The following is a 12,628-nucleotide window of genomic DNA, read 5'->3' on the forward strand; positions in this document are numbered from 1 at the left end:
TTTATACCAAACCGGACATAATTATCATTACACAAATCTCATAAAAAATTAGTGGAAATCGTCAAGCCGTAACAATTTTTTTTTCCTTTGTTTTGTTTTTTCCGTCGATCTTGTTTTCCGTGCTGAGCACCAATGCTACCGACGTGCCAGGAAGGCAGCTCCCACACCTGGACCCTACCTATCGACCCATCAACTCATGAACCGGGGACCAACGACTTTACTTCCCATCCGAAGGAAGGCGTGATCAGAGATGTTATGCCTCAGAACATCCCGGCGGCGCCGACTGGGATTGAACCCAGGCCTCCTGGGGTGAGAGGTAATCACGCTTACCACTACACCATCGGCGCCGTTGTCCGTAACAAATGTTATATTTGCTATACAGCAGGATTTTTGTGCACAACCCGCGCTTTACCGTTCTTTTTAAAACGGATATGAACCAAACATTTATTTGGTTACAAATTGTTGACATGTCCAAAGGCATTGTCCAAACGGATTTTCTTCGTCATACGGAGGAAGATATTTTTGAGAACAATTGGTGTGAATATTCATATTTAGCGCTCTTGCCGGCGCCGGTGGTGTAGTGGTAAGCTTGACTGCTTTCTCACTCCAATGGGTCTCGGTTCAATCCCAGCCGAGGTCGGTGGGATTTTTCTGAGGCATAAAAATCTCTGGTCACGTCTTTCTTCGGAAGGGAAGAAAAACCGTTGGTCCCGGCCCATGTATGTTTGAATGGGTGCGATATCCTACGCAGGTGCATTCCTGCACATTCGATTGCCGTCAATAGATGGCAATCGATGTCCGTCGGTGATTGGCACTAGATTGCGGAACAGAGACCGACGTTAAATAAAGGAAAGAAGAAGAAGAATAAGATATTTAGCGCTCTTATATGCTCAGTTTTGTAACTTTTGAACTGTAGTTGCAAAACAAATGTATTATTGAGTTGTGCACGTTGAAATCACAAATATTATTGATGTTTTCTATTCCATAGAATGGAAATGGGATATAATGACGAAGTAAAGCTTTACCCTATCATTAAATGATCAAAAATAAAGGGTTGACCATCCCGATACCGGATTCTCATCCACTTGGTTTAGAATACATTTCAAGCCTTATTTTTCAAATCGACGTATCTGATTTTGTAAGCAATCACTTCAATCGACAATTTGTGGCAACTGCTAGCTTACTCACACAAACTAACAACACCAGCTGGTAGAGAAATATTCCCCTACCTAATAGTTGTGTATGTTTGCGTGGGTAAGCTAGCAGTTAATAGTAAATTGAAGTGATTGTTAACAAAATCCGATAAGGCGATTTGAAAAGTGACGCTCGATTTACTTGCTTAGAGAGTGAATCCCAAGCAACATTTTCGATTTTATTATGGTCTTAAGTCCATTCTAAACCTCTTAAGAACCAAAAATTATATAACTGGATATAGCTGTGTCTACCCTTATAATTAGGTGCACCCAAATTGATTTGATTACCTCCATCCTGGTAGAAAGCCAATACAGTTCACAGAGTGGTCAGTTAATTTTCATTTTGCAATTCCCGGTTTTCTCGGAACAAATTTAAAAAAATCCAGGTTAATCAAATTTTGTTAAAAAATATGTGAGAATTCAAAGATTTTGTGTCGGTTAATTATCTTCTGAGCGTACAATTAAACAAAATGACTTGGATGATATATTAAATAATAAACCGTTGATGTTAACGATGTTTTGACTCGTTTAACAGCCATCCCACAATTATAGGTCAGCTAATAATAATTATGAATTTGAGAGTCCATTATGTAAGTCAACTGGAAGTGATCATCAAATGTGGAGTGATTATATGAAATGTATCAAGTATCAAGTTAAAGATATCTTAAACATTTTCTCAATCCCATCTCTCACTCTTTACAATTCAGTCTAATGACCCATTGAACTCAATAGAGTTCGGCCTAGTGACCATAAAAAAATATTCCATGACACAGTTGATCAGTAAGATCTCAGGCTTTGCCAACATAAGAGGTTTAAGCTAGATATCTGGAAAAATGCTGCAAATTATTTTGACGTAGACTACGTCTTACGGGAAGGTACGGGGGTAAAGCAAAAATCTAAAATTGCGACCGTCACGAAAAGGTGTAAGGTTTTGAACGCTTATAACTTTGTCATTTATAGATGTAATTAAAATCCATATACATCAATCGATAGGAAATAACTCTCAACATTTGCTACAATAAATGTTTTTCCAATTTTCTATGAAAAAGCTGTTGAAAATTGTACAAGTAAAAAGTGATAATTTTATCACTGTTTTCATAATCGTCATAATCGAGTACCATTTAGTTGCACATCGTGCTGATTGAATCTGAAAAGTTATAAAAGAGCGTTGCATTTTCGCTTCGGAAGGCGTCACCCGCAGGTAGCAGCGGCAGCAGCAGTAGCAGCAGCAGCAGCAGTAGTAGTAGGAAGGCAGCGGTTCCTGTCAAGCGCGCAGCAGTTTTCCACCTCGCGTCGTTCCCGTCGAGATCACTGGCTGCTGGCAGTGCCGTTGCCTTGATGGTGCAAGCGCTTCGAAGTGAATCAACCTTCTTGTCTGAGTGATAAAGATCCCGCGTTCTATAAATCTCGATTACTTTTTTGAAAGGACATATCAGCTTTTACACATCGCATTTTATCGTCGGTTTGGCCTAACTGAAAGCTCGCCCACGCATACTGACACCTCTATATCAGGTAGGGGAAAATTTCCCCTATCTGATGGTAGTGTTAGCATGCGTGGGTGGGCTACCAGTTACGCCAAATCGGCGATCAAATGCGTTGTTTATAAAAGATGATTAGTCTCTTCGAAAAAGTAATCGAGAATTACTTCTTTGGCTGTGTCCCAATCGCCGAGTTAAATTTAACTCGTGGTTAAACATGACATTTCGTAAGCTATTTTCAATGTTCCAAAATCCCGAAAATTGATCAGTTTTCAAACAGAACTCAGCCACGGTTGCCAAAATTTAACTTCTAGTCGGTCAGAAATAACCACGCTCGAATAGCAGGGTTATTCGATAACTCATCTGTCACTTTCAACTACTAGTTAAATTTAACTCGCCCATTGGGACACAGCCTTGGAAGTAAAAGTAGGGACCATCCTTAAATGACGCAGAATTTTTTGACCAATTAACCCTTCCCCCTCGTAGCGTGTTTTGCTATACCTAATACATGGCCGGTCACCACTTAAGAAACCCCTCTCCCCCTGAACTACTACGTTATTTATGAAAGTTACCTAAGCATTGGGCAGCAGTGAAAATCAGCAGCACACACACACAAAATGGGTTGGATAGTTATGCAAAATTTCGGTACTGACCGTGAATATCTCGCGATCAGAACATTTTAGTTTGAAATCCCTCCATATTATTCCGTAAAACGGGATATCTTTGATAATGCGGGTAACTTTATAGCAGAATACAATGATTAAATTTACTCTCTGCGCCCGAATTGGAAACATTGGTTCCGTATTGTAGATCAGGGCATTTCCGTTGTTATGGTATATAGTTTTTGTATTGTATGTGCTACATATTTTACAAACATATTAAAAATAAATTTCTTGTTTATCGACTGTTTGAAAAAGCACTCAAATCATCACTTATGAAATGTATTTCTAATATAGCCATCAGAAATTAAACGATGTATTTTTATTACTGATGATGCTTTCTGATTATATACAAATCCAAAGTTGCATATTTCAAGAACTAAATTATTTGAGATTCACGCATTTTCTTCTACATTCAACGAGGATTATCAAAGTAACCCCAAATCGAAATACTGATGTTCGGTCACAAGACAAAACAAATAGGGGAAATGTATGTAATGTCAGCCTAAATGTCCCTAATTTGGGCCCATACATAAATTCAACAATCGACTATATTTTCAATAGTGACCAAAAATATCCATTAGTACCGTCCCAATGACGCGTTCATCTAGATACAATTGATAAATAGCAGATTTTTAGCAATGGGCCCAATCTTAGATCCATAGGCCAATATTAGAGCCATTTCCCCTAGTGCAAATGATTTAATTTCCTTCAAGCATATTACTAACGAATTGACTCAAGAATCATCAGTACTTGTTTAAAAAAAAATAAAAAAAAATAATTGCTGTAAAAAATATTTAGAATATACTTCAAAAAACTATCAATGTCATCTTTTATCTATTGATTGAATTAAAAAGATTTTGTGCGATTTGTGAACGCACATCCATTATTTTGCATTAAAAAACGGGGTGCTTCTGTGGTGGGAAAAAAGTATTCCCCTACACAGATTACACATTTCTGTACCAAGCACTGAAATTAGCAAACGATACCTCTATGTATTCTTTTAGATTAGCTATGAAAGTCCATCCTACTTGGAAAATTATGCTATAGAACAGTTTATAAAATCCCAGATTTTTTGCTGATGGGGGCGAGGCATAGCAAACCGTTCCATTACATAATTCTCAAAGTAGGAGGGACTTAATGCTTATCTTTTAGCATAAATAGAGGAGTTTTTTCAGTGATAGGTATTGAAATTCGACAAAAGGGCCTACTTGCAATGATTGATTCTCTTCATCGATTTTCTCTTTACATGCTATGTGTTGGGACTGACAACTTGACAATTGAACAACATTGACATGAATCCGATCAAGGTTGTTCATTTGTCAACTTGCCACTCCCAACACAGTTTACCCATTTTTTGGGCCAGGTTCAGTTTTGACCGATCTAGGTGGATTCTACCCAAATTTCGGTAGTTTTGAAATAGCGTGTACATTGCTTCAGCTAAGCGAAACAATTCAAGCTTAACATTGCATTAGGTCCTAAGTAACATTGACAAGATTATCTTCGTGAACTTTCTCCTTGGCCATGTAAAGACATTCCTAGGTATTTTCTGCACACAAATCAACAGAAAGCTTTTATCTAGCATCTAATACGACAAACACAACAAGAAACGGTTATGTGCTCAAATTATTAACGAAAGAGAAAATCGACGAAGAGAATGGATCAATATTATACTTAGAACCTAATGCAATGTTCAGCTTGAATAGTATCTGAAATTTGTTCAATGTAGTTCTGTAACCTGTAACAGGTTGTATTGGCTATCATAGGCAATAGCAAACGCACCGAGATGTGTTAATCTAAGTGAGTTATTAACAAAAGAGTAATCTCAAAATATGTAGTACATAGGACCGAAATCAAGGGTTACCCGAGCAAAGTTAGAGATCAAATTGAAATCAGAATTTGCTGTTATGATGTAACTTTTTTTGAATACTCCATTTGATCGCATTTTGGTTGACTTAACGGTTAACACAGCAAAAATGTGAGCAACATTTTACACTATTGAATCAAACGGAAAACTAATCCTGCTTTCAATGAAATCAATGTGATTACTGATTTTTCATTCATGATGTTTAACTGAACGGGCCTGGCGTAAATGGTTAGCATCCATGCTTTTCACACTTAAGGAAACAAGTTGTGTCTCTCTTACTGTAAATTTCAACCTTCGTCATTTTTAAAGATTATCTCTTTATCATCCAATTTTGAAATTATCACTGCAATTTCTATTCAATTTGCCAATATTATCGACCTACCACCTCCTTTCTACACAGAAAATAATTATGCGCCTAGCCACCAATACCAACCAAGTCAAGGCATCATAGTAGTTAATTGATTCAACATCACACTTTGTACACTTTGGTTACATACGACCTGTCCAAAAATGATTATAGAGCCCAAAACACGGGTATGAAAAAAGATCCCAAAGTGACTCATTTTCACAAATCTCGGCACTATATTGCAGGAAGCCAAAAGTAGGTAATGTGGGTCGAAGAGTTTTCATTTACTTGTGTTCAATTAGTATGGAGTTGACAATTCGGTTCTACCCAAAAATAAGTTAGTTGTACCCAAAAGTAGGTGAATATGATTATACTCAATGTGATTATACTCAAAGTCAAAAGTTGGTAAAATGAACTGGCCGCTGGATATTTTTTCTTATGTGCCTTATTGCCGCCTTTTGCATATCAGCTGATGGCTTTGAGCAGTGCAACCAAAACGACACATATGTTTTCTATAGAAGATTTCTAGGTTCATTTACTTTAATTTTTTGTCTTGAGTAACAAAATAAGAAATTATTTTAAACATTTATTAGTGATGGTTTCTAAATTGAACGCAGTTTAAGCACCTTCAAAAGCAATAAAAGCATTGTTTTTACACACTTTGTTTCAATTAAATTGACAACACTGGATACGATGGTAGATGATTCGTACACACACCTTCGTAATACGGTGTGTAGAAAAAAGGTAAACAAAACAGTTTCAGCTTGCAAAATTATTCGCGGTTCGCGTTTTTAACGATGCAAATGATATTATTTAAGTAAATATCGTCTTCAAAGGTGAATTAACTTGAAAGTGCTTGTAGAAGCACGTGTCGTAATTGTTTTTAGTGTGGTTCGGAGAAGTGAAAGCTAGTGAAAGCAGTTATTCAAATGCCATGCCCTGAGTAGAACAAAATCGACTGATCGTACTTTTTAATGCAAATATTACCAATGCATTAATGAATTGGCAATATTTTGTGAGAAAAGTGTTGAAATATGTATCCAGATCTTATTAATTCAATTCAGGCCCATTTTCTAAGTATGTAGTTAGTAATTTACTGTTTTGTAGGAGATGCACCAGAATTTCACTACACAGCTTAACGTAGTCTACGTCAACCATGCGGTCGTGTTTTGTACACAACCCCACCAAGTTTTTTATTACTTTTGAATATAGAATTCTTACGTTAAATCCAATTGAATTTTCTGTTAAATGATCTTAAAAAAGATTGTTCAGTGGTGTTAACTTCCCTATCAAAAATCATAATTTCCGCACAGCAGAGCCACATTCTGTGTTTTCACTGAAGGTGCACTTGAAAACGCTGTCGACTGCACCTTCAGTGAAAACACAAAGTGTGGCTCTACGGTGCGAAAATTTGCATTTTTATAGAGAGATTAATAGCATATAACAACTATCTATTTTTCGATGGGTTAACCGCAAGGTTGCAAAGACTCATTTCAGCTAAAACAATGTTTTTCTAAATTATGAAATAATTAGATGCCATGATCAAATTTTGAATTGGTAGGATACAAGAAGAGGTTGCAAAGAATGTGTTTGACATATTAAACCTGTTTATTTCACTTCATGAGAGTCACAATCAGCGATTTTTCACACATTCACTCAGCGATCTGAAAATCGCTGATTGTGACTCATAGAAAGCAAACTTTACAGGTTTTATGTTTCAAACGCATACTTTGTAACCTCTTCTTGTAAGTTACAAGTAAAACATGCCATCATACCATCTTTTGGTTTTATTATTCCGAAAAACATTATTTTAGCTGAAATGAGTCTTTGCAACCTTGGTTAACCGAAAATTCAACTGGATTTTACGCTAGCATTCTATTATAAAAAGCCCCAAAAGATCAATCAATCACTGGCTGCGCCCAACTGAGCTGAGGGAGCCCCTTTATATCAGTAGTGTTCTAAATAAATAAACATCAAGAAAGCGTAACACCATATGGATTATTTCCCACTCGCTTCTAAGATGAAATAAATAAGTTACAAAAATAAACTACAAACCCAACTGGGAAAAATCCTTGGCAAAAAAACACGTGAAAAAGCTCTAACAAACATGATTCATTTTTTCGGCTTCAGGCGGGTGTTGGTCGTCTTCTCGGGCCAACGAGAGCCAAAATCAAAAACACACCAGCTTCGAAGGATACTCACATCGGTCCGATAAATGGACTAAAAGCTTGTTTTTCAATGCCAAACAATTCAACGAATTTTGATTCCCAGCGGAATTGTTATGAAAAGCAGAAAACAGCGAAGAATGGCCACTCTACGGCATCACCTCAACCATTCCGGGCCGAAAAGGGCTTTTTATTTTTACTTTCAGCCCAAGAAACGGCGTAGGATTATCCGATTCTTTACGATTTTTTTTTTGTGATTCTAGAAAGAAGTTGATAGACGCAGTTGGAAATGTAAGGGGAAATAGCTATGGGGCATCGAGCGTCACATGTGATGCTTGCAAAAGATGGAGACGCTTGGTAGTTCATCCCATTCAAATATCGCACCGTACCACGTACATTGTACCATAATACCGTAATGCCATTCTTCCACCAGCTGATTAGGTTCCATTCATGCCGGAAAGACTCACCTGAAAATTCTGTGTTCTGCTTCAAATCCTCCAGCACCTCGGGCTTCAGTTTGCTGTTCTGCTTTCCCATTGTTGTGTCGTCGGTTCAGGGGCTAGGGTACTGCGCTCTTCTGCAGTTGACTGTGTAAATCTCTGGATGGATGTGTGCTGTGCAGTGCAACAATAAACTGTTTAATACCGTTACCTCTAACCTAAAAGAACCCGGAAAGGTGAACACGGGTTATTTCCTTAGAAGAGCCACGTCCTTCGTCGCTCCGGTTCGCCAGGGATGAGAGATCCAAGAGAGAGAGAGAGAGAGAGAGAGAGGGTCGGCTGGTTTAGGTGGCGGACGCTCTCCTATGTGAGGCAGGTACGAGTGGGAAAACTACGCGCTAGGACTCGCGACTTTTTCCTTCTTCGGTGACTTTGTGGCCCCCGTTCAAGAAGTTCCTCGGAGCGTCTTAATTAAAATCGCCCGGTGCCTTCGACCGTAAACTCAACTCGAAGCAGATGGGAAGGATCAACGACCGGGGAATGAGGGTGAGTCCTTCCGAGGCAGCTTGCTCGCTTGCCTACACCACTCTGCTGCTTCTGATGAAGAAAAAAGAAAGACCAAAGAAAAAAAACATTCAGTTTTAATTGTGTGCCAGGTCGGTGTTATTTTATTTGCACCGATTTAATCAAATTTCCGCCCGTTCGCTTTCTAGGGTGGGCGGAAATGTTTGTCGGATGCACATACGAAAATACATCGCCGTCGTTGTCAGTGCCGCTGGGTCGGTGAGTGTGATTGTGCATGGTTTTACGATTACACCAACAGACAGTATTCGAACTAATGCGTTTTTTTTAGCTTTCGGTTCTGATGATTTTCAGGAAAAGTCGCATCTTTCGAGGAAGTGAGCGAGAGAGTTGAAGTAATTGAAACATCGTAAAAGTTTATTGATATTACTTTCGCGTGTTACTCTTGAAATGATGAACTTTTTTGCTTCATTTTACCCAATCTTCACAAACACTTACCTTTGCTGGATTTATGCTAGAAATAAAAGTTCTGGTAAAGTCAATAAAAATCAAATTGACACTTAAGGTGATACTCTATGGAAGCCTTTACGTGCAACTTCAATAGCACAAATTTAGGCTTCAACAAAACATACAATTCTGAAATTGGTACTCTCTGTTTGAAGTAGCGCAGCAAACAAGGAGAAGCAATTTCACATGTGTATATTTTGTTGAAGCTGAAATTTGTGCTTTTGAAGTTTCACGCTAATTTTCCTTAGAGTATTACCACTGTTCAATTTGCTGTTGTGGAGTGAAATTATCGCCGCGTTCCATTTTTTTTAATTTCAGTTAATTAATTTTCATTATTATTAAAACTACTTGTTTCATAGCAAACAACATTTTTACAAGACGGATGATGGATCGCTGTTTTGGAACTTTTTCAATATTTTTTTTAAATTATAGAATGCTAACTTTAAATTCAGTAGAATTTTCAGCAAACGCATCGTAGTATAGACAGTTTATTGCTACTATCAAAATGCAAAGTGTTTGAACTTGACCTTATGGGTGATCGGAGTGATTGACCGAGATTGGCGATGAAAGTTCCAGTCAAACGGGGATGAAGATATGGAGGAAAAGTAACTCATATCATATTATTGTGTCACTACAATCTGAGTTTTGATGGCGATTCGGTGGCTGACGTTGCCATGAATCAACAAGTTTTCCGCTGGCAAAAGTGCTCGACTACTGGTTTCTCGCTGGTGTAGGAAATTGCGAGCAATCTGAAGTATGCCTCGCTGAAAACACCCAAGAGTGCACTGGTGGCCGCGAACGGTTTCTGAAGAAAGCACTAGACGCGAATCTCCTCCCAGATAACCATGACAATGCAAGAAAGTTTGTTTTCGTTGAAGGAAGTATTACGACAAAGGTAATTGCTATTAGATATTTTTGTAAACAGTGGTAGGTAGCGGACATGAGGATCCAGGAGGTGTCGGGCAAATGTGTTATATCCTAGACAAATGGGAAGTTCCAAATTCGCTGTTGTCGTCGTCGTAGTCGCGATAGGCAGTACCAGTATATATAAAATTAACCATCAACCGCTGAAACTATATGAATTATCGCGTATTTCTGTTTTTCACTACATACCAAGCGAAAACTTAATCATATTTTGTCGTGGAGTGTTGTGATTTTGAGATGGATCGTTTTTGCTCAGTGAGCAGAATATCATGGGTTTAATCCCAAGCTCTCCCACAACAGAATAATCCACAATCGTTGGGTTTCGAGAGCATAAAGCGCAGTTAATAACCAACATTTGAATTGTTTAAACCATGCACTTCGGAAAGGGTGTATCCGTTATCCAGTTTTGAAGACATTGTAGGTTGCTTGGTGACGTCACTTGATTTGAATAACTTTTTGTTAAACCGGTTGTAGGTTGTGGTAATTTATGGGGCACGGTAGCTATAGAGCAAAAGTTTTTGCTTATTGAGTAAAAGATCATGGGTTAAAAGCAGTGGCGTTTCCTTAACCTCAATCTAACTGTGCACAAACTCTCAAAACATAAACAATTATCAAAATATTGCTTGCAATCGATATATATCGAGTAAACTAGAAGATTAGGAGTATTTTTCAACCGATTCGAGTATGAATATGGCATTAAATCTGGTTTTGTAAGTTGGTGCACATGTAAAAAATGAGTTTACGGGACGCCACTGCTTAAAACCCAAGCCTCGTAACATTAAAGTCTGGAGCGCGCAAAAATTGGTCTACTTCAAATTGGTGCATTTCTGTTAAAAATGCATAAAAAACTGAAATGCTGCATTTGGAAGTTGAGTGTAAATACAATGGTTGCTATGCTGAGTTTCCACCATTTGCTCTCTAGTTTTCAAAATTATGTCCAAGCAAGAGGAGCGGCGTGTCAACATTTTGCTCGCGCAGCAAGAGAATCCGACGTTCTCACACGCCAAGTTGGCAAAATTGCTGGATGTGGCCAAATCGACCGTGACAAACATTTTAAAAGTGCTCGGGGAGTGTCTGTCGACCGTCAGGAAGCCTGAAGGCGGCAGCGATCGTTATCCGGACGTGGCAGCGACGACGAATAAGGTTGAGGTGAAACATAACTGGAATCCTAACCTCTCCATCCGGGACGTCGCTGGCAAGCTCAATGTCTCCCATACTACTGTGCAGCGGGCCAAGAAACGAGCCGGGTTGTCGACGTTTAGCGGCAAAGCAGCAGTCCCGAAAGCTGTATACGAATCTGCTCACAAAGTTCGACTGTGTCGTCATGGACGAAACTACCGTGAAGGCGGATTTCAAGCAGCTTCCAGCACAGGAGTTTTATACTAAATCAGAAAAAGGGAAAGTGGCTGAAATTTTCAAAATCATCAAACTATCGAAGTTCCCGAAAAAATATCTCGTCTGGCAGGCCATATGCACGTGTGGTCTAAAAAGCGGCATTGTCATTACTACGGGAACCACCAATCAAGAGATCTACGTCCAGGAGTGCCTGGAAAAGCGGCTGCTACCATTCCTAAAGCAACATAATAGACCTGTGCTATTCTGGCCGGACTTGGCGAGCTGCCACTATGAGAAAAATGCAATCGGGTGGTACGATGCGAACAACGTGGTTGTGGTAACGAAATACCACAACCCTCCCAACAGCCCAGAGCTCCGCCCTATCGAACGGTAACGGTAAATCCAAGGAAAAGGAGCATCAGATGAGACCACTGTGCAAAATTTAATGGAAGGGATTGAGTGGAAAGCACGGCAGTTCAGATTTGGCAAACCAAAAGAATAAACGAACATTTCCTTTAAATATATATATACCAAAAGAAAAATAAGAAGATTTTTCTGATATGAATTTTGACTTTGTTTGTTAATTTATTTGATAAGGCTCAACCGAATTAACTTTACAGAGCCGAGGATTCTTGGTCACTATACAATACATATTAAAACTATAGTCAAAAGGTACAACACAATAAACACTTTATCTTCCGCTATCCAAAAAGCATCCTCCATCAGAACTGGAGCCGCTTCCAGTAGTTTCATTGTATGGCAAATTGTTGTACGCCAACGAGGGTCAGAGCGCGTCCATTGCAGCAGTGGACGCAAAACGTGGTCAGCACTCACACACTCATCACAAAACGGTTGCTTTCCAAAGTCGACGACGCATCGACCGAAAGAACTGCTGATGAAGAACAATGAGGAGGACCACACAATGGTTGCTGCCGAGAAAACAGACGATCGCGTAGCACACATCGAGAGTGGCCTGCTTTTGTCGACAGCCGAGTGAACACTGATGAATTTTGACTGACAGAAACGATTTTGTTGTCGACCAATTTTTGCGCGTTCCAGTCTTTACTGAGCTGATCTATGCAGGCCTCTGTTGTAGAAAATGGTTGATAATAGAAATCGGTGGAACGATTCAGAAAAGTAATACGTATATACAAACAAATGTGTCTATTTCGGGGATTTCATTTCATTGTAA

General features: G+C 38.9%; 1 protein-coding gene across 2 annotated transcripts in view; it reads right to left on the reverse strand.

Annotated features, from left to right (window-relative positions):
* Nca (neurocalcin homolog) overlaps nt 1-12,628 on the reverse strand; it is a 501,567-nt gene that overhangs the window by 27,291 nt on the left and 461,648 nt on the right. For both annotated transcript variants that reach the window (XM_065217349.1, XM_065217347.1), the window contains exon 2: nt 8,176-8,745. In XM_065217349.1, coding sequence (XP_065073421.1) covers nt 8,176-8,245 — 70 coding nt within the window. In that variant the 5' untranslated portion in view covers nt 8,246-8,745. The remainder of the gene's footprint in view (nt 1-8,175; nt 8,746-12,628) is intronic.

The sequence above is a fragment of the Ochlerotatus camptorhynchus genome, unplaced genomic scaffold (assembly GCF_037179485.1).
Source record: "Ochlerotatus camptorhynchus isolate MF236.1 unplaced genomic scaffold, CSIRO-AGI_Acam_v1.1 ptg000074l, whole genome shotgun sequence".
NCBI lineage: Eukaryota > Metazoa > Arthropoda > Insecta > Diptera > Culicidae > Ochlerotatus > Ochlerotatus camptorhynchus.